Source organism: Lepisma saccharinum, chromosome 3 (assembly GCF_977018435.1).
Source record: "Lepisma saccharinum chromosome 3, izLepSacc3.1, whole genome shotgun sequence".
In the NCBI taxonomy this organism is placed as follows: Eukaryota; Metazoa; Arthropoda; class Insecta; order Zygentoma; family Lepismatidae; genus Lepisma; species Lepisma saccharinum.
This window is the reverse complement of record NC_139231.1, coordinates 65,920,146-65,938,637: the sequence shown is the minus strand read 5'-3', so window position 1 is coordinate 65,938,637 and position 18,492 is coordinate 65,920,146. Positions and strand designations below refer to the sequence as shown.

At 40.6% G+C, this 18,492-nt stretch overlaps 1 protein-coding gene across 1 annotated transcript in view; it reads right to left on the bottom strand.

The window, feature by feature from the left end:
- Positions 1–301: 301 nt before the first annotated feature.
- The window catches only part of LOC145985825 (thyrostimulin beta-5 subunit-like), a 37,767-nt gene continuing 19,576 nt past the window's right edge, over positions 302–18,492 (bottom strand). The window contains exons 2-3 of the mRNA XM_083119917.1: positions 6,117–6,339; positions 302–3,098 (exon numbers count right to left, since the gene is read on the bottom strand). Of these exons, the coding sequence (XP_082976043.1) occupies positions 2,859–3,098; positions 6,117–6,338 (462 nt within the window). The 5' untranslated portion in view covers position 6,339 and the 3' untranslated portion in view covers positions 302–2,858. The remainder of the gene's footprint in view (positions 3,099–6,116; positions 6,340–18,492) is intronic.

The following is an 18,492-nucleotide window of genomic DNA, read 5'->3' as shown; positions in this document are numbered from 1 at the left end:
AATTGTTGCGTATAGTACTTTGCTTTTTGTTCCCTTGGCATTGTTATCAAATAAATTTGTTTGTATAATGGACTGACTCACACGTCATTCACTTCTGTACCTTATGTAACACCTCATGTGACATGGTTGTAATAAATGATTACACTTTAGGTCATTAGGTGATCTTCTGACGTCATGTACTGCCTTCCCGGTTGCATACCAAAACAGGCACATCCGACACATTGTCATGGTTATAGCACGGAAACGGTACTTTTCCGGACATGGGTTCCTATTCCAAATATTGTCTACTCAGTCCCCTCTAATAGACCTAGAAGTTTGTAAGGGGAATTTCCGAGCACCCTGTATACCCTGTGCAAGTTTTTTCCATTATCAGGAATGTGATAATACAATCTTTGTTTTCGAAACAGCCTATTAGTCTAACAGTCAAATTGAGTTCGATTTATCTACTATTAAACCGTTCATGACAACATGTACTTTTTCAGATGACAGCAAGTTTCAGAGATAGCTAAAATTAAACTATACCTATATATAAGCCAATCAATAGTTAACATAATCCAGATCACTGCATTTCCAATCAATGTTCTGTCAACCATACATTAAAATTAAGTATTTTATATTATTGCTTTCACATTATTGTTTCTTTATATTATAATAATAATTATTATATACATTGTTTGATGGTAAAGTTACATGTGAAAAAAATAATGCCTCCATCTTCCAGGTTGAGGCATGCCCACTATAATATGGGCATATCTAAATTATTAATGATATTAGGGTCTAATGTTATTAGTATTATTATCATTATTATTATTTGTACACTACACAGGTTAAAATTGACTATATGAATGAGAAACAATTGCAACAGCATAAAAATTGCAAAATAAACAAAATTATTTGAAGCTATTTAGTCTTGTAGATATTAAATCTCTAATGCTGAATAGTTTTCATATTTTTAAATGTTTCTCCATATTTCTATTCAAAGTTCCATTGCATTAAAACAACGTGTGAGAATGTTTGCTCATTTATATGTAAGTAAAAACCTACGTCTCTTATTTTAATTGAAACTCAACATAGTTTAATATAATATAAAATAATAATATTTAAAATAATATAAATACTATTTCTTAAATTGTAAATGTGTTAATATAGTTTACATTTTTTCAAAGAAACAAAGGTGACTGATGCATGCATGAGGTTACGAGTTTCACACCTAAAGTACAAAGTTGAGTGAGAAAGACACAAAAATTTGCAGTTGCGGTTTCCCATCTTTATTCCTAATCTGACAATAGTGAATAATAATAGAGTTTTCTCTTGTAAATAAAGTTTTCAATTGTATTGTTTTAATTTGAAACCAAGAAAGATGTAACAATACAATTCCAGCCTCTCAACAATTAGAAGTCCTATATTTTGATTGTAGTCTCCGATGTTTGACGTATGACTTCTTATTCATGTATCTATATATTTACAAGAAGTAATAATAGGGTGGCTTGTCAGTTATATTAACAAAAATACACATTTGCAAATTATTCATAACAAGCAGATACATACATAGTAACTAATTTACACTGAAACCTTGAGCATCATAAAATAAGCACTGAATTCATTTCGCCTCATATATTCCCGCAATGCACTACAGCGTATCCTGTCCTTCATAGTGAACTTCAAGAAAAATATTGACTAGGTTGTGTGGTTTGCTTGAAAATAGTCACATTGTTAATATTAAGCGTTTCTGCTCACAATAAATTTGCACAAAATATTACATTTATGAAATAATTCAATTTTAGGCCTTCACCTTAAAATAATATGTGCATTATATGTACTGCTTCTGCTAAATTACTAATAAAAATATGCTTGTAAGGAATGATTCATTTCTTGTTCAATCGACATGTACCATAAAAGTATTTTGTCGTACTAAAAATTGTGCCACTTTTTGTAGCAATCGGAATGAAAATTGCAAACAAGGGCATAATTGAACTCATTAAAGTCAGCATTCAATTAAATTTTAGACTTTAATATTACTTAAACTTTATAACAAAATTCTTAGATATATTAACACTAATTTTAAGTAAGAAGATTGTATTTGTTTAATATGACGTTATATGGCTGGATATGTGTATTTTTGAAAGGCCGCGACCATAACGCATTAAAGAAATATTTTTTTATTAAGCATGATTCATTGCACTAGAAACATATAGCTTGCCCACATAGTCTCAGGTAGCACATTCTATTTGTGAAAAGAATTAAGACTCAATAACAGTAAACAAAATTATAAAGTGAAATCAATTGTGCCTTACTTATTTTTGATATGTCTGACTTGAGTTCTTCTTGTAATGAGACAAATTTACACTTTACCGTGGAGAGAGAACTATTTTGCGTTCAATACATGATGTTGAAGAATATAACAATACTCAAAGTGTGCTTCGTTTGCTACAGCTCACAAACAATTAAGTAGTTTTACTTATCACTAAGAAGCACTATCATTTACTTACAGTGATGTTTTGAATGAACGCTTTATTTACTAATATGTGACATGCAATGCAGGAGGAAGTTACTTTCAAAGCAAATTATTCCTTTTCTGTTAATTACATTTTAATGTCAGCTTATAAACCTAACTTTGGGGAATAATTTAACATAGTATAATATATATCTTTAGCATTTGTTAATAACTTTCCATGTGTAATCTGCATCTTATTTCGGCCAAAACAAAATTCAACGCTGCTACGAATAGCATTATAGATTACACTAAAAATAATATGTATTTGCAACTTTCTTTAGTTGTAGTTGCAATCAATATTTCACTAGTTTCTGTAATTGAAAAAGATGTAATAAAAATAAATGGTGAAGGCCCAAAAGAACATTTATTTCTTATTACTACGAGAGCCGCTTCTCGCCCCACGATATCTGAGTCCCTCGCAGCTGGCCTCCGAGGATTTACATACTACACAGCTACAAGAGACGGCCTCCAGGTACTCGTATCTTTCGGTCCCCGGTTCAACTCCCTCTTCACAGTTTCTAAGAATGACTTCCCTCACTTCTCGCTCGTCGTGCATGCACACTGGGTGATAAGACCTCTTGTATGGGAACCTCCAGTCAGAAATCTGCAAAGATCAACATAGAAGTTCTTTATACAAGATGTCAATAAATGTCAAACTACTGCGTTCCCACATATGGATGTTCAGCCTGAAAATGAAGCAACCAAATTCTAAATGTTTTACAAATCTTGGTTCCCAATGCAGGTACTTTGTTCACGAGCGGCAAGCAACAGCTATAGCAAATTGGAGACATAAGCTAACAGCAGCAAGCCTGACTTGCTCCCTCGCCCACAAACATTTCTCTCACTTTTTACCCACGCACTAACATCTCTTAATACTAATCCTTGTCTACCAAAAGCAAGTAAACTGTCCATACTCCACCTCCTACCGCCGAAATTTTACATCCAACCGCCGCTACTTAAAAATACTCTATGTGATCAAAAGTATCCGGACACACCGCGAAAGGTATGTTTATCATAGAGGGCGACACAGTACTGCCATCTACCGTATGGAACACATAGTCAGCGAACTCAGTAGTCTGCAGACAGTGTGAGACAGCAGTATGGGATGGTCTGAGGAGCTCGCAGACTTTCAACGTGGTCAGTTGGTTGGGTGCCACTTGTGTAGGAAGTCTGTGTGTGAGATTTCCACCCTCCTAAACATCCCTCTGTCCACTGTTTCCAATGTGATAGTGAAGGGATGTGTACAATCCAAAAGCGTGCAGGCCAACCTCCCATGTTGACCTCCAGAGACCATCGAGTGTTAAAGAGGTTTGTACAGCATTATCGTCAATCATCCATCGCCACCGTCACACAGGAATTCCGAACTGCATCAGGATCTACTCCAAGCACCATTATTGTTTGGCACAAGGTGCGGCAACTTGGTTTCCATGACCGAGCAACTGCCCATCACACAGACAAATCCAAAAAGGCCGCCTCGTGTGGTGCAAGGAGCGTCGAAACTGGACCATAGAACAGTGGAAAACCGTTGTGTGGAGTGATGAATCACAGTACACAATGTGGCGATCCGATGGTAGGGTGTGGGTGTGGCGAATGCCTGGTGAACGACATCTACCAGCCTGTATAGTGCAGACAGTGAAATTCGGAGGTGGCGGGGTTACAGTGTGGTCATGTTTCTCCTGGAGGGGGCTTGGCCCCCTTGTTGCTTTACATGGCAATGTCACGGCACAAGCTTACGTTAACATTTTAACAGCTTTCATGCTGCCTACCGTCGAAGACCAGTTCGAGGATGACCATTGTGTCTTTCAACACGACCGAGCACCCGTCCATACTGCAGGGCTTGTGGGGGAGTGGTTTGACGACAACAACGTCCCACTAATGGACTGGCCTGCGCAGAGTCCTGATTTGAAACCCATAGAACATCTCTGGGGTGTTTTGGAATGCAGACTTCGTGCTAGTCCACACCGATCCACATCAATACCTCTTCTCATTTTGGCGCTCTGCGAGGAATGGGCTGCCATTCCTCAGGAAACCTTCCGGCACCTGATTGAAAGTATGCCTGTGAGAGTGAACGCTGTCATCAAGGCTAAGGGTGGGCCCACACTGTATTGACTGTCAGTGTTCCCAATGGAGGGTTGCCCAAACTTGTACTTTATTTTGAGGTGGCTGTCCGGATACTTCTGATCACATAGAGTATATAGATTCTTTATATAATGGAGCTATCGTCCTTTATTATTGACATTGTATTCTAGGAAATATTTCCACAATCAAAGAGTTCAATTTTGTTTGTCAAGTGTCCGACTTTTTAATCAATAAAAAATTAACACACCTCTAGAGTGCGCGTCAAATCTCCTGCATATGGCCTTGAACGGCTGAACAGCACCAGCGAATCACAGACGTGCGGCGTTGCCTAGTTCGTGACAAGGCGTTTCGCTCAACCACGCTGTCTCTTTTCGGTGAGAGATTTCGGCATGGCACCGCTGAAGTGCGCTGCTATTGGCTATCGCCATATGCAGGAGTTTGACGCGAACTCTAATAATACTCACAGTTTCTTGGAAATTGACCTAAGTAAGCAGTGAGCTGCATCATAGCCCGCTACGGGGCTATGGCTGCATATAATGGTGCAAGAGTTTCCTTTCCATAGCAACATCGGCGTATCCAGCCCCCTTAACCCCCTAGAAAACGTGTGGTGAAAAATTGTGCTTTTTACGTGGAATGTAAAATAAATGTTATTCCCTTTTCAAAAAATTCCTTGCCATGTATTTCGAAGTATATATTTCTTACCCCCCTTGGAAAGTGTTGTTTGTTCCAGAAAAATGCCTTACTTGTCCTCAGAAAAAAAAATGTTTTTTGGCTTCTCCCCTCTAGAACAATGTCTGGGTGCGCTAATGTATATCAAGTAGTGTTCGGGGTAAATGTTTTTGCTTAGAACCAAAATATTCAGCCTTATTATTTACCTAGTCTTACCATAAATACTGTCACAAAGTTTTAAGTAAATTGACACAAAATGCTGATAGATATTTTAATATCCTAATAACATTACTGAAATGGATGTATGACAAATCAAAATCATAAATCATTATTCAAAATGGCCACGCTTAGCACGCACACATTCCGTAAGTCTTTGTGGCCACGCATCAATTATTATTATTGTTGGTGTCATCTTGATCGTAGAATTTTGGGTGTAAGGGGTCAACCTTTATGAAGACACCCAAATGTCAACCTCACATAGTACACCCTGGGCTACATTGTTGCAAACTAACGATGCTCTGGCGAATCGACTCACGGCAAGTAAAATCCTCTGTGGAACCTGTGTTGAGTGCTATACATATGTGATTGTGATTGTCCTTTCAACAAATACATCTTATCATCATTCGTCCTCATCTTCGCGATTAGCCAAAAGTGGCAGAAAGCGAATTAAAATCAAACAAATCAATCAATTGATCATAGAATTTTTACGTGTCAAAACGTCACTCACTAGAAACTATGGGGAAAATTTATGAAACTCGATTAATTTAAGGACTCTTCATTCAGTTCTGCATGATGGCGACAAAGCCTGTATCGATGTCACTGTGTTGAATGTTGGTGTACGTGTATGAATTAAGGCTATTGCATTTGAGCTTACCTCGTTAGAATCGCATCGCCCCCAACACGACATGACCTGCAGGTAGTCCCAACACTCTAAGCCAGCGCCGTCGACCTTCGAAGCCCTGCTGGTGTAGAGGCGCCGGTGGCACTCGAGTGTGGTGGAGGGGTCGACCATTTCCTTGATTTCCACATACTCCAAGATGGCGGCGGCGGGCAACATCAAGCGGAGGAGGATTGCTAGTTTTGCTATGGTCCACATCCTGCAATGTCAGAGGAAGAGGTGGTCATTTGACAGCAAACCTTGAACTGATATTTCATGTTGTTTGCATACAATACCAAGATGTGTAAAGTTTCAAATATTTAGATTTGATGTAACCTTAAACCGCGTTTCATGTTATGGATGAATTGGAATTGTACAGTCACGGACACTTCTGTTTAGTAAAGACTCAATTAAAATTCAATGGCATTTACAACCCGATTAATTCACATTCAGACATGTTCTTCTTTATATGGATAAATCCATAGCGTTGGTGGTCACATTCTAGGTGCGAATTCCCATGGCGGAACGTAGAATTTCCACCTTCCCACCAACGATCCTGTTCTATTAAAATTTTTCCCCCATTAAAATTTTCCGAAGGTAAGAATTTGTGTTATAACAACAAAAATAAGCAATTAGTTTGGACTTCAATCATACATTACTAAGAATAACATCATAAACACATACAAAGAAGGAATAACAAAGAATGATGTCAGCCTATGTGTGAATGTTGCATACGTCTCTTTTCTCTCTCTCTCTCTCTCTCTCTCTCTCTCTCTCTCTCTCTCTCTCTCTCTCTCTCTCTCTCTCTCTCTCTTTAGGGCTGGCAACAGCATGCGGTAAAAACGTACTTCTACAGTCATAGATAAGATTTTAAAATTATATCAAATTGGACTCTTAGGAAATGTAGCCATAGCTGGGAAGGTGGTTGTCATTGTCACCCTAGACCCATGGAACATAGAAATTAGACCGACCTGTCATTTCTTCTCCATTTCTCACCTCTTTTCGCCGTGATGTTACGTGTTAATTTAATAGGAAACTAATGTCTTCTTAAAGTTTCTTATTTTTTGTCCCTCCACCCCTAGTTATCTTTAATTTGCAATCGATTTTGCTGATGTGAACAATAACAATAATTAAATAATATCTAACACTTATTAAAGAAATTTCACCTATCTTCTAATTTCCTGACATTTTGAACCAGTCGTTCAAGGAATTAATTTGCTAGTTTATAAATGTAGCAAAATAAATTTGTTTATATATGTTTATATATATATATATGTATATATATATTAATTAATTAATTATTTAATTATTGACACATATATATATACATGTATATATATATATAACCAAGGTTTCGGGCTTGCCCCCCCCTCAAAAAAATCCTGGGTACGGGCCTGATTACCAAGCTCTTTTAAAGTGCTGAAACATGAATCTCCTCTTAACAGATGCAGAGAGAGAGTGCGAAACAAACCAAATGCAGATGAACGGAAAACCATTGGTATTTAATACAATGTAAGCTGATCATAATATTAAGACCTAAAACGGGACATCCCAAGGAGATGAGTTTCGCCCTCTCCCCCCTTCCTGAAAAATCGTTTAGACCTAAATATAAAATTATTGTTATTATTAAAGTATTGTTATTATTTATTAATGGATGGATCGCATGCACTGGCGTACGCAATGGTGGGCTGAAGGGGCTACAGCCCCTCCTAAGAAGTTTTTTTTTTTCAATGTAAGAAATATCTTATTGTCACCCCAGAAAGCAGCTATGAACTATCCACCTTTACGGTTCCAGCCCATCCCGAAAAAAATCCTGCTTACGCCAGTGTTCGCATGACTGATAGCTACATCATAAACAATTAATGAAATATGATCTCCTGTTGTCAAAAGGTAACTATGAATTTACATAGCGTTTCTCGTCCTTTCTGGTCATCCTTTGATGTTAGTCCTATGCTGAAGTTGAGTAATGCAAGAAGTATTTAGCAGAAGACCTAACCTTCTTGAGAGCAGCTATACCTATTCTTCACCAACCGTTTATAAATCTCTCCGAACACCTTACCCCACATATCAGACATACAACATTAGAATTTTCTTTTGTGTTTCGTTGGAAGCGGGCCCCGGCGCCCACCCAGCGTCGAATAACATGTGTACCTGGGGGAAGCCCTGGGGGGTAAAGACGGTCAGGGGCGTGATGCTGATCACATCACCCCCACTCACGACCGGATCAAGAAAGTGTGGGGCGTTACCCCCACATCCCCTATACGCCTTCATGGCATGGTGCTTTACTTCTTTTTTTTTTTTACTTTGTGTCAAGACGCAGGAACTTCAAATTCTATTTGTAACTCCGTAAAGAAACTGTATGCTGCTTAATCACTGCTATACAAATAACGAAACACATACAAAACAATGCATCTTTTTCGCGTGAAATGTCTCTGAAATTTAGACTTACTTTTCAAGATAACTCCTAGATTTTTATAAATAGTGGTTTTTAATAATATGGACGGGACGACCGGGACACGCCTCTGAAACGGGACTGTCCCGAACGAAACGGGACGTATGGTCACCCTGGGTAATGTAGAAATATGATGAACGCGGAATATATGTCGAAAAATGTTTGAAAATATGGAAGTTAAATGTAAAAATAAGTAACATATGTGCTAAAAATATGAAAAATAAAAATAGCATATTTCGAACTTCCATACCACGATTCACAAAGTAATAAAAAGTAAAATTTGTCTCAGTATCTGTATTTACATATACGGTAAATCCGTTCCCTGCCCATAACAAGTTATTTTATGTTGCTTTTAGTTCACATTTGGTAGGTGTATCAGTAAGCCAAATTTTGTTTATATAACCCTAACAGGATCTGATATAATGAATACTGAAAAGTGAGAAGGATCGGCGAGACAGAATGGTTTATGGCAGGAAACTCAGAGAATGCTGCGTAAGGAAACGAACTGGAACACTTCTTCCTATTTCTTCTTGGATGTTTCTGTTAATAGTGGGCGTCATAAATGCAGATTTTCGGAATTAGTGAATTAGATGATTTTCAATAATGCGTCTGTGAAACAACAAATAACAAACCAATATTAATCACCTTCAGAGATAATGTTGGAATTAACGACAAAGTCCTAATAATGGTACTTGCCAATTCGAGTTTTCTATTCGTGTTCTGTTTTTCTGTATTGTAGTTTGAACCTATACGGACGGGGAAAAAAGTGGTTTGTGTAATCCCTTTATAAAGTTCCGACAATAATAATCTGCTTTCAAGGCACCGAGGTAAGAGGCGTGAAAGGAGAGAGATTAAATGTAAAATGAAGATAAAGGCTGGTTTAGTGGAAGGATAATACAAGCTTAAGATACCAATAGTAACGTCATAAAATATGGACCATATCAGGGTGGCATGCGTTAAGTAACTGGATTACAGAGAATGCATTTTGATCTCTGTTCGATGTTTTTCTTTGCACTTTCGGAAAGAAAGATCCAAGGTGTTTCAGTAAAGCTCTCCAATCCAACAAAATTGAACAGATACCATGTTGAATAAATTGATTCTTCAGCTATTGCCAATGGAAGAACACATAGCAGGCCCACTTCTTTCCTTGCGTTGACCCGTTAAGTGTGCACGAAATGTGCCTCCCTGATGGCGCAGTGGTATCGTCGTCGCTTTGTAATCAAGGGTTTCCTTGTTCGATACCTTGTGGAGGCACAGTGTGGTTTGGATCCCACTTTAAACTGTAGATCCAGTCCAGATTAGCCTTACTGTGCATAAAGTGGACTTAAAACACCAACTCAATCAATCAATGTGCACGAAATGTATTGATGTACATTAAGCAAGACTGTGCAGAATATTTTGAAAAGTTCTCACAAGTTAGAAAGCATTCCAAAATTAAGCAAGTGAAAAAGTAAGGGTCATATCCTTTCAGTGCACAGTTGGTACAGATATTCTACAATGCAGTGTACCAAAAATGTACAAGAAGTTTCTTTTTTTAATGTAGTTTAAAACATGGCAAGATCCAGTGCGTACTTAAAGATGGGCTATCAAACTTAAGTAAGACCTCAACGAAGCTACACTACAAACATTCATAGTTATAGTATAATTATCAACCCCTGTTCCTTCAAAGAGTTTGCATTTATAAAATACCTCCGTTTATTATTTTATGGATCTCTCGCAGCTGTAACCCAATCGTCAAATGTTCAGGTGCAGCCGTTCATATGCGTACAGGTAATAAAATTTTTTACCACGTAATGAAATTGTATATACGACACTGGCATGATGTCAACTGGAGTTCCCGCTTGTCGTAAAATACATATGAAAGGTTAAAGTTCTCGCCTTTTATGAGAATTGTCCGAGTTTCTAAGGAAAATTGGGGTTTGTATTGAGAAAAACAACAACTTGTGACCAATTAAAAAATAGGAACTACTAGATATGCTTACAAGTTAAAAAAATAATATTATATCCCGCGAGTAAACCAAAAGGACGAAATTTAACATACTCAAATTTAAGTCGGGGCCTCCCCGATAGCGTAGTGGCTACGTCGTCGCCTTGTAATCAAGGGGTGCAAGGTTCGATACTCGACGAAGGCACATAGTGGTTCGGGTCCCACTTTAAATTGTAGGCTCACTCCAGATTAGCTTATCTGTGCACAAAATGGACTTGAAACAAAAACTCCAATCCAAGTCGTGGCAATCTTCTTGTCGGCTTCGTATTCAATAATGCCAACAGATGTCTTGGCAAGACACATACAAGCAACGAACTTGCCGCTCCGGCCAGCTACGATAACGGTCATTTCTCTCTGCTAGCCAGCGTCAAGCCTCACTGACTGTAACCTTTCGTGTAAGCAACTGGAATAATGATTACGCTCTGAGCTTCAATTGATGTTTTCAATATTTCGGCGTTGTGTTCATAGTGTCAACCATGGGTGTAACTTGGGACTTATCTTTGGAGGAGCAGGTACGAACTTGAGGCTTAACTTCGGGGGGGAGGGGGGGCAGAGTCGAAAAGTTTTTCATCCTATAAAAATAGCGTCAAGAATTATTTGCTAAATAACTGTTACATTTGCAAGTAGTGTCAATATGTACCTCTGACCACAACTCTGATTTCTTGACCAAACGACCACAAAAAGTTGAAAAACTCACTTTCTCTCCCTGTTCCGTGCCTCATTTATTACGCTGACGACGTTTCACGGGCGCAAAAAGGCAGTGATGAGTGAAAGATGAGCTCTCATCCTCTCATCCTCTCATCCTCTCATCCTCTCATCTTCTCATCTTCTCATCTTCTCATCCTCTCATCTTCTCATCTTCTCATCTTCTCATCCTCTCATCCTCCCATCTTCTCATCTTCTCATCCTTCAAGGACCAAATGTTTGTAGATCGTGACTTTTGTAAACCTCTCATCTTCTCATCTTCTCATCTTCTCATCCTCTCATCCTCTCATCTTCTCATCTTCTCATCTTCTCATCCTTCAAGGACCAAATGTTTGTAGATCGTGATTTTTGTAAACCTCTCATCTTCTCATCCTCTCATCCTCTCATCCTCTCATCCTCTCATCCTCTCATCTTCTCATCTTCTCATCCTCTCATCCTTCAAGGACCAAATGTTTGTAGATCGTGACTTTTGTAAACCTCTCATCTTCTCATCCTCTCATCCTCTCATCCTCTCATCCTTTCATCCTCTTATTTTTTCTTCCTCTCTACCTTTAGAACATTGTCGTCAACATTAGAGATGAAGTTGGAGTGCTGGAATCAAGGGGACCAAAATGTTTATATATAGTGACCTTCGTAAACCTCTCTCTCGGGGGAACGATGTGGCATATACACACGCGCGCGCTCTCATCTTCTCATCCTCTTATTCTCTTATTCTCTCATTCTCTTATTCTCTCATCTTCTCATTTTTTGAAAGATGAGTGCACCTTATCGTAATTTTCCAAGTCCGGGACCAAATATTTATATATCGTGACCTTCGTAAACCTCTCTCTCGGGGGAACGATGTACCACACACACACACACACACACACACACACACACACACACACACACACACACACACGCGCGCGCGCGCGCGCGTATGCCTCTTATTATTTTCCGTATTGTGACGCAAACAAACAAACAAATAATAATTGTTGTTTTTTAGGATACCTGGCCCCTATAACCTCGCCAGGGTGCGTGGTGCCCAACCAAAAAGTAAAAGGTTCTAACGGCTGCGGTTGTAGATAACCACACCTCTGTAGAGTTTCACGTGTTTTTTTTTTCCCCCAAACTTCCATGAAACCCTACAGAGGACCTCCGTAATGCATGCAACGTGTACTAACGACTCTAGTGTTATTTGATGTTGTAATATTTTTGGATATAGAGTTTTATTGTGTGATAGATAAAAATAATTATGTTTATTATAATATTTTCTTGATGAAGATGGAGAATATGTGTGTGTTACAAATAAAGTTGCATGCTTTTTTTTTTAGTGTGTTTGTATGTGTATGTGTTTTTGATGTTTCGGCAGCATCTGAAACGATAAAAAAAAAAGAATTTTATTGTTAATTTTCACGTGTAAAAACAACAACAAATTTTGTGCAAATTCTGATTGTCTCGTGCTATAGTAATGAAAAAAGATATTGTAACTGATAACTGATGAAATTGACATTGTAACTGATCTGAACTAGTGAAATTCGTATTGTGCCATTGTAACTGATTGTGCTAGTACTAAAAATTTCTTATTGTGCAAGAAAATAGATGTTAAAAACCTGTTAAAACTGCTCTGTGACCCTCTCATTCTTCACGTCGTAGGCGAAGAACTTCTCTGCAATCAGGATGACGCTACACAGGGTGTCCTCGGGCAAGGCATCGTGGAACTCGCAGACGATCTTGATGTTGGTTCGATCGTTGACCACCACCTGCTTTCTTTTTGTGGTATTGATGACGGTCATGGGTCTCCGGGTTTTGAATTCGCTGGGCGTGTAGTACATGTCCACGTTTCCCTCGGTCACGCGTTTGTAAGCCGAAAACGCTTCGTAAAGTTTGAGATAATCGTCTTTGGTCATGTCGAGGTTGTAATTCTCGCGCGGGAACACTTTGTTCCTTCCGTTCTTGAGATATACGTTCTTGATCTTGCAGTCGTCGAATTTGCTGGAATCTTTTTCCTGATTCTTGTCCCTCCCGGTCTGAAAGAGCACCACGACGAAATCTGGCATGTCGAACTGTATGTTGTTGAACTGCGTCGTCACGTCGAATTCCATGTGACTTCCCGTCGCCATCTTCTGCACGCACTGGTAACCATGAAAGTGAATCGGTACCTGCGGACTTTTCAAGATCTCCGCTTTGTACTTGAGGGCATAGTTTGTCTCGTATTCCACGATCGGCATTCTCAATTCCATGCTCCGGATGATGCATTTCGCTGCTTCGGGTAAAGTGTTGGCTATCGGCGTGCCGTCGGCATTCAAGTTGGTGTATCGCATCAGTGCGTTGTTATCGTTGGCCGCTCTTCGAAACGTGACTCTCAGTCCTCCCTTCCACATGATCTCCTTGTAATCGGAGAAGAATCCCGGAAGCAGACGCATGGGAAAGAGCACTGTGTGACTTGTCGTCGATATTTTGGTCCCCGCTTCGAATCCTCCCGCCTGATAGTATGCTGCGTCCGTTTTGGATAATTTCAAAGTTCCCACTGCCGTCGACGTGATGCCTGGATAATCTATTCTTTCGATGACGGTGTTGTGTTTCCTCACCTCCACCTGCGAGAACAGGTGAGGCACGAAGTTGTCTACGAGTATCAAGTTTGCTGCTGCGGGAAACGTGTCTCCGCTTTCTTTCTTCACCACGTCGAATTGAAGGTAGAGGTCCGCTCTGTGAGGATGAATAAACCCGTCGCCTACGTCCACGTCGTATTCGATCTCCCTGTTCGCTTCGTTCAGATTGGCGAACGTGCGACGGTTGGGAGGGAAAGATTGCAATTCGTAACTTTCGATTTGCTCCATTTTACACTATGTATGGTTATTTATTATACGTTGATCTCTACGATGGCAGTGGTCGTTGCACCTGCGAAATCCACCACGTCTCCTTTCTCGTTCGTCACCACCAACTCTATGTCGTCTATGCGGTTGCGACATACTGGAAAATAGATCGGCGAAGAGGGCGTGTAGATGATCGGTTCCATGAACTCGGAACTTGGTTTGAAAGTGGCTATGATTCCCGTCTGCTTGTGACTTCCTAATCCGTCCGAGGATTTCGTGATCATTCCTTCCGCCACGTTGCAGTGAACGTTCAAAGTCTCTATGGCTAGAAATTTAGGAATGTTTGTTGCCGTGTGCTTGATGCCAGCTTCGAGTTTTGTGTTGTTCTCGAAACCTAAAAGTTCTCCTATGGTGCCCAGGTCCACGGTCTCCGTCGCCGACAGGATTTCCACTCTGTGCGTGACCGAATTTTGAGAAAGATACGTGCCTTTGGGTAATTGAGCTTGCAAAGTAGAAAGGTTGTATTGGCCTGGCGTGACGACGATATGTTCGCTTCCTACGCTAATTTTGTTGTTGTACTGGGTGACGTTAGGTATGAGGTACATGCTGTAGAATGCATGCAGAGCTATGGATTTAGGATAGACGATGTCATCGTGCAGCGTGAGTTTCAAGATCGAAGATTCGCTCGTGAGATGGAACACCCCCATTGTCGTGATGGTGTTTAAGATTCCACAATGCTTTCTGGAAATCCTCGATCGTAGGGTTATTTATTTTAGAGAGAAACGCGAGCACGGAGAGGCAGAGATGACCGCAGTTCACGTCTCCGAAATTTTGAATGCGTTCGTCGTTGTAGTATATGGAGGTTTTGCTCGTTTTCAGATAATGAATTAAATTTGTAGGTGGAACACCTCCGAAAGAATCGAAAACGAATGCTTTATCATCATTTTTGTGGTAACATATCCAATGCGTGCCTGGATTTTCTTGACCGTCCAAGTTGACTACTCCGCATTCTCTTCTTTTAACGCTTGAAGGTAACGAGTCGGACATGAAAACTCCTCTGAAGTGTTTGATTTTTAATGGTTTGATCAGAGATTCAATGTCTCGGTTGGTGAGTGCTTCTGTTTCTTTTTTTTAAACTTTTTCATCACGCCCTTCCCCTTCTTCTCCATGGCCAGGTTGTGACGTTTCTGTTCTTCCAATTCCGCCTTGTTCTTCTTCGAGTCGATGACAGTTTTCGCGATGGCGGCACTTCCGCCGGCCAAACTTCCAACGGCCCCCAATGCTGCCAGGATGGCCGGGATGCTGAATATGAAACCTCCGATCTTTTGCTGTTTCCGCGAACGCTGCAATCTTTTCAATTGAGGTGTGCTGAGCAGCAATTTCATTCCGTGTCCTTTCGACAAGCAAGAACGTTTCTTCTCGCGTTGTTTCTTGGTGAGTAACCCATCGAGGGTACCTAGATTTTTTAGATTCGAATATGGTATCTGGTACACGACACCCTTGGGCTTCATGTTGATGCTCTATGTGTTATTTTCACGGTATGTTATTTATATATATTCTGAGATTTTTTCTTGTGTAGTTTTTTTACGGTATGTTATTTATATATTTTCAAGGCCTCGCAGTTCTTACACAAATTCTATTACGTGCTTCGTTTTCTTGCCAAGAAGTTCCTTTGTCCCCTTGTACACGATTCGAGTTTTGTTCTCGATTAAAATAGATAGCTTCTCGTCGGATAACATGTTAGCGTATCGATCTGGTAAAAATAGACTGTATTGTGCGTTGAGCAACAGGCGTACCTTGGGACCATACTGGGTAGAAACGATTGAACCGGAAGTTATCGTGTAAGGTTTGTCGACTTCCAATTCCTGAATTTTTACATACTCGACTGACAAATTTAGCATTTGTTTTAATGCTTGGAGATCACTTATTTTTTCAGTCGTCATATCGAAGAGAAAAATTTCAGAGTGTTAGAGAGAAATTTAATTTTTTTTCACGATGTGTTATTTATATATACTTTTTTCATGAGATTTTTTGTATCGAAGATTCTTTTGTGTTTGTGTTAGAGGAAGAAAGTTCGTGCTTCCGAAAACGCGATGGTGAGTGTAATGATTTCTTCAGTTTCCTGTTTGGACTTGCGCCAATCATCAGTATATCGTCTTCTTCCCTGCCTCGCCTCGTGCAGTTCGTCCAACCTCTCGTTCAATTTCTCCCCCGCGGCCGACAGAAGAGTGTCGAGATCACCGCACCTCATTCCACTGATCTCCCGAAGACGGTCCTTGAGAACTATTTCGCATCCCATGCGAAATGCCGGCGTCGTTTTAGCTATGATCACAAGTTTATTAACATCTCCGTTAACTACCTTTTTGAATATTTTAGATAGTAGTTCGTGCGGCAAATCAGTTATGCAAGCCATGTTGTTTTTTACTGTATGTTATTTATATACCCCACCCCAATTTTTGTTTTGTGTTCATGGCGATGGTGGTACCCAGTGCGGCGACCCGTTCACCCAACGATGCGTCTCTGCTCACGAACCTTTCGAAAGCTGCATGCTCTAACTTTCTGTCTGCTTCGTGACGTGCGTCCAGATCCGTCTGCGTGGTGTTGTAGGCGATGTCGTGATCTTTGCATGCCGCGTCCAACGGATTCACACCCTTGTCTCCTCTCTCCAATCTTTTCTCGAGTTTGGTACCCGGTCCGCAGTACTGGTAGCCAGGTAAATGCATCTCGAAAGGTAACTTGTTGATGATGTCGTTCACGAGTCCCTTTCCTTCGGCCACGTTCCAGAATCTCGGAGGCAGCGTGTTGATGATTTTGATCAGGTAACCTATGCCCTTGTCGTCGTTCACGATGAAGTTGGAAAGTTTCGTGCTGATCATGTCCACGATGCCAACCTTCTCGTTGTAGAAATTACGGTTGCCTGCATTCTCTTCGCCGGCTATCACCAACAATCGGTCCACGAGTTTCCTAACGTCGTCCACCCAAACGAATTCTTTGGGTAACGTGTTGTAGCGTTTGACGCCGCTGCCTGTTTTGACCTGGTTCCAAATCGGTTTGATGAGATTCCTGTACTTCTCGCCGCTGCTCGATTTCACCCTATTCTGCGAGGCGTCGTTGTTCTGGTACAAGGCATCCGTCATGATCAGAATTTCCTTGTAACTTTGGTAATCTTCGTCGGTGTAATCTTTCGGCTGCTTTTTGGCGATGAGTTCCCACAGTCCCACCGTACCCGGATACCTGTTCCAACTATCCTTGTCGCCTAAATTGACTTTAATGTCGTTGCCTTCGAAGGTCACCTTCGATTTCCCAATCTTCCACACCACACCGCCGCCTTCGTTGGTTTCCATGCTGGGATACAATCCGAACACTTCATCCTTGTCGAACTTCCCCGTGCTCAGGTAGTCTCGTGCCAAAGGCCCCAACTCGATTTTATCCGAAGACGAGGTGCTACCAATAGCTCGACGTCGTGCCGGTGCATCCTTCAGTTCGAATGGCGTCGAAGGAATGCTCGATATGGGCGTGGGTACGGCGTAACTTTTAGCTGCGAGTGGTACGAGTTCGTTGATCAAATTTTTATTTTGTTCCGTGACACTTTTAATTTCTTTACCTAGACCGCTGATGGCATCAATCACAGGTTGATCCTGACGTTTCTTCTCTTCGTAGAATCCGCGATTCTCGGATTTCCAACCTTTGAAGCGTTTCGCGAGGTAATCGCGAAGCTTGAGATTTTCGTCTTCAATTTTTCGTTTCGTCATGACGTTATTTATATACGTCGTTTCTCACAACGTTGCAACGTTTAGAAAGTCGTTGATTTTGTTTCTGTATTTTCCGTCGTTGGGTTTCCTCGTCATGTCGATCGTCACGAATCCGAAATCGTCACCGTTCCAGCAAGAAGAGCAGCCTTCCGAAAATTGATTGTAGTTCATGTCTCCGCCTACGTAGTCATCGTACGCGTGCTTGAGGTTGGTGTGATCTTGACGAAACAAACATATGAAATTAGCGTTGTCGCGTACTAACTGTTTTGGAATTTTGGAAAACGTTTGAGCTAGGTAGAAGCAATCCATTCCTTTGTGACGACCTTGCGTGAAAAAGTTGCGAATTTCATTTTGATTTTCCAGGATGGCGTCGTCGAACACAACGACTGAATTTTCACAACAATCGTCGAGTGGTTTTATTTCCGAGGCGAACGTTGCAATATCCAGACCATCGTACAGTTTCATCAGTTGCTGGTATTTGGATTGCTCCAAACTTTTCGAGAACACGTACAGGTGCCTGTTCTTCCAATCTAACCAATTCGGTGCGAGGAGAAAATTGTCCACGAGCAGTGTCGTTTTCCCACACCCCGAAGGACCTACGATCAGACAGCGGATGCTGTCGGGAAGCAATTCGCCGTTCTTTTTTTTTCTCGTTTGACTTTCCGAATTAGGTAAACGTTTC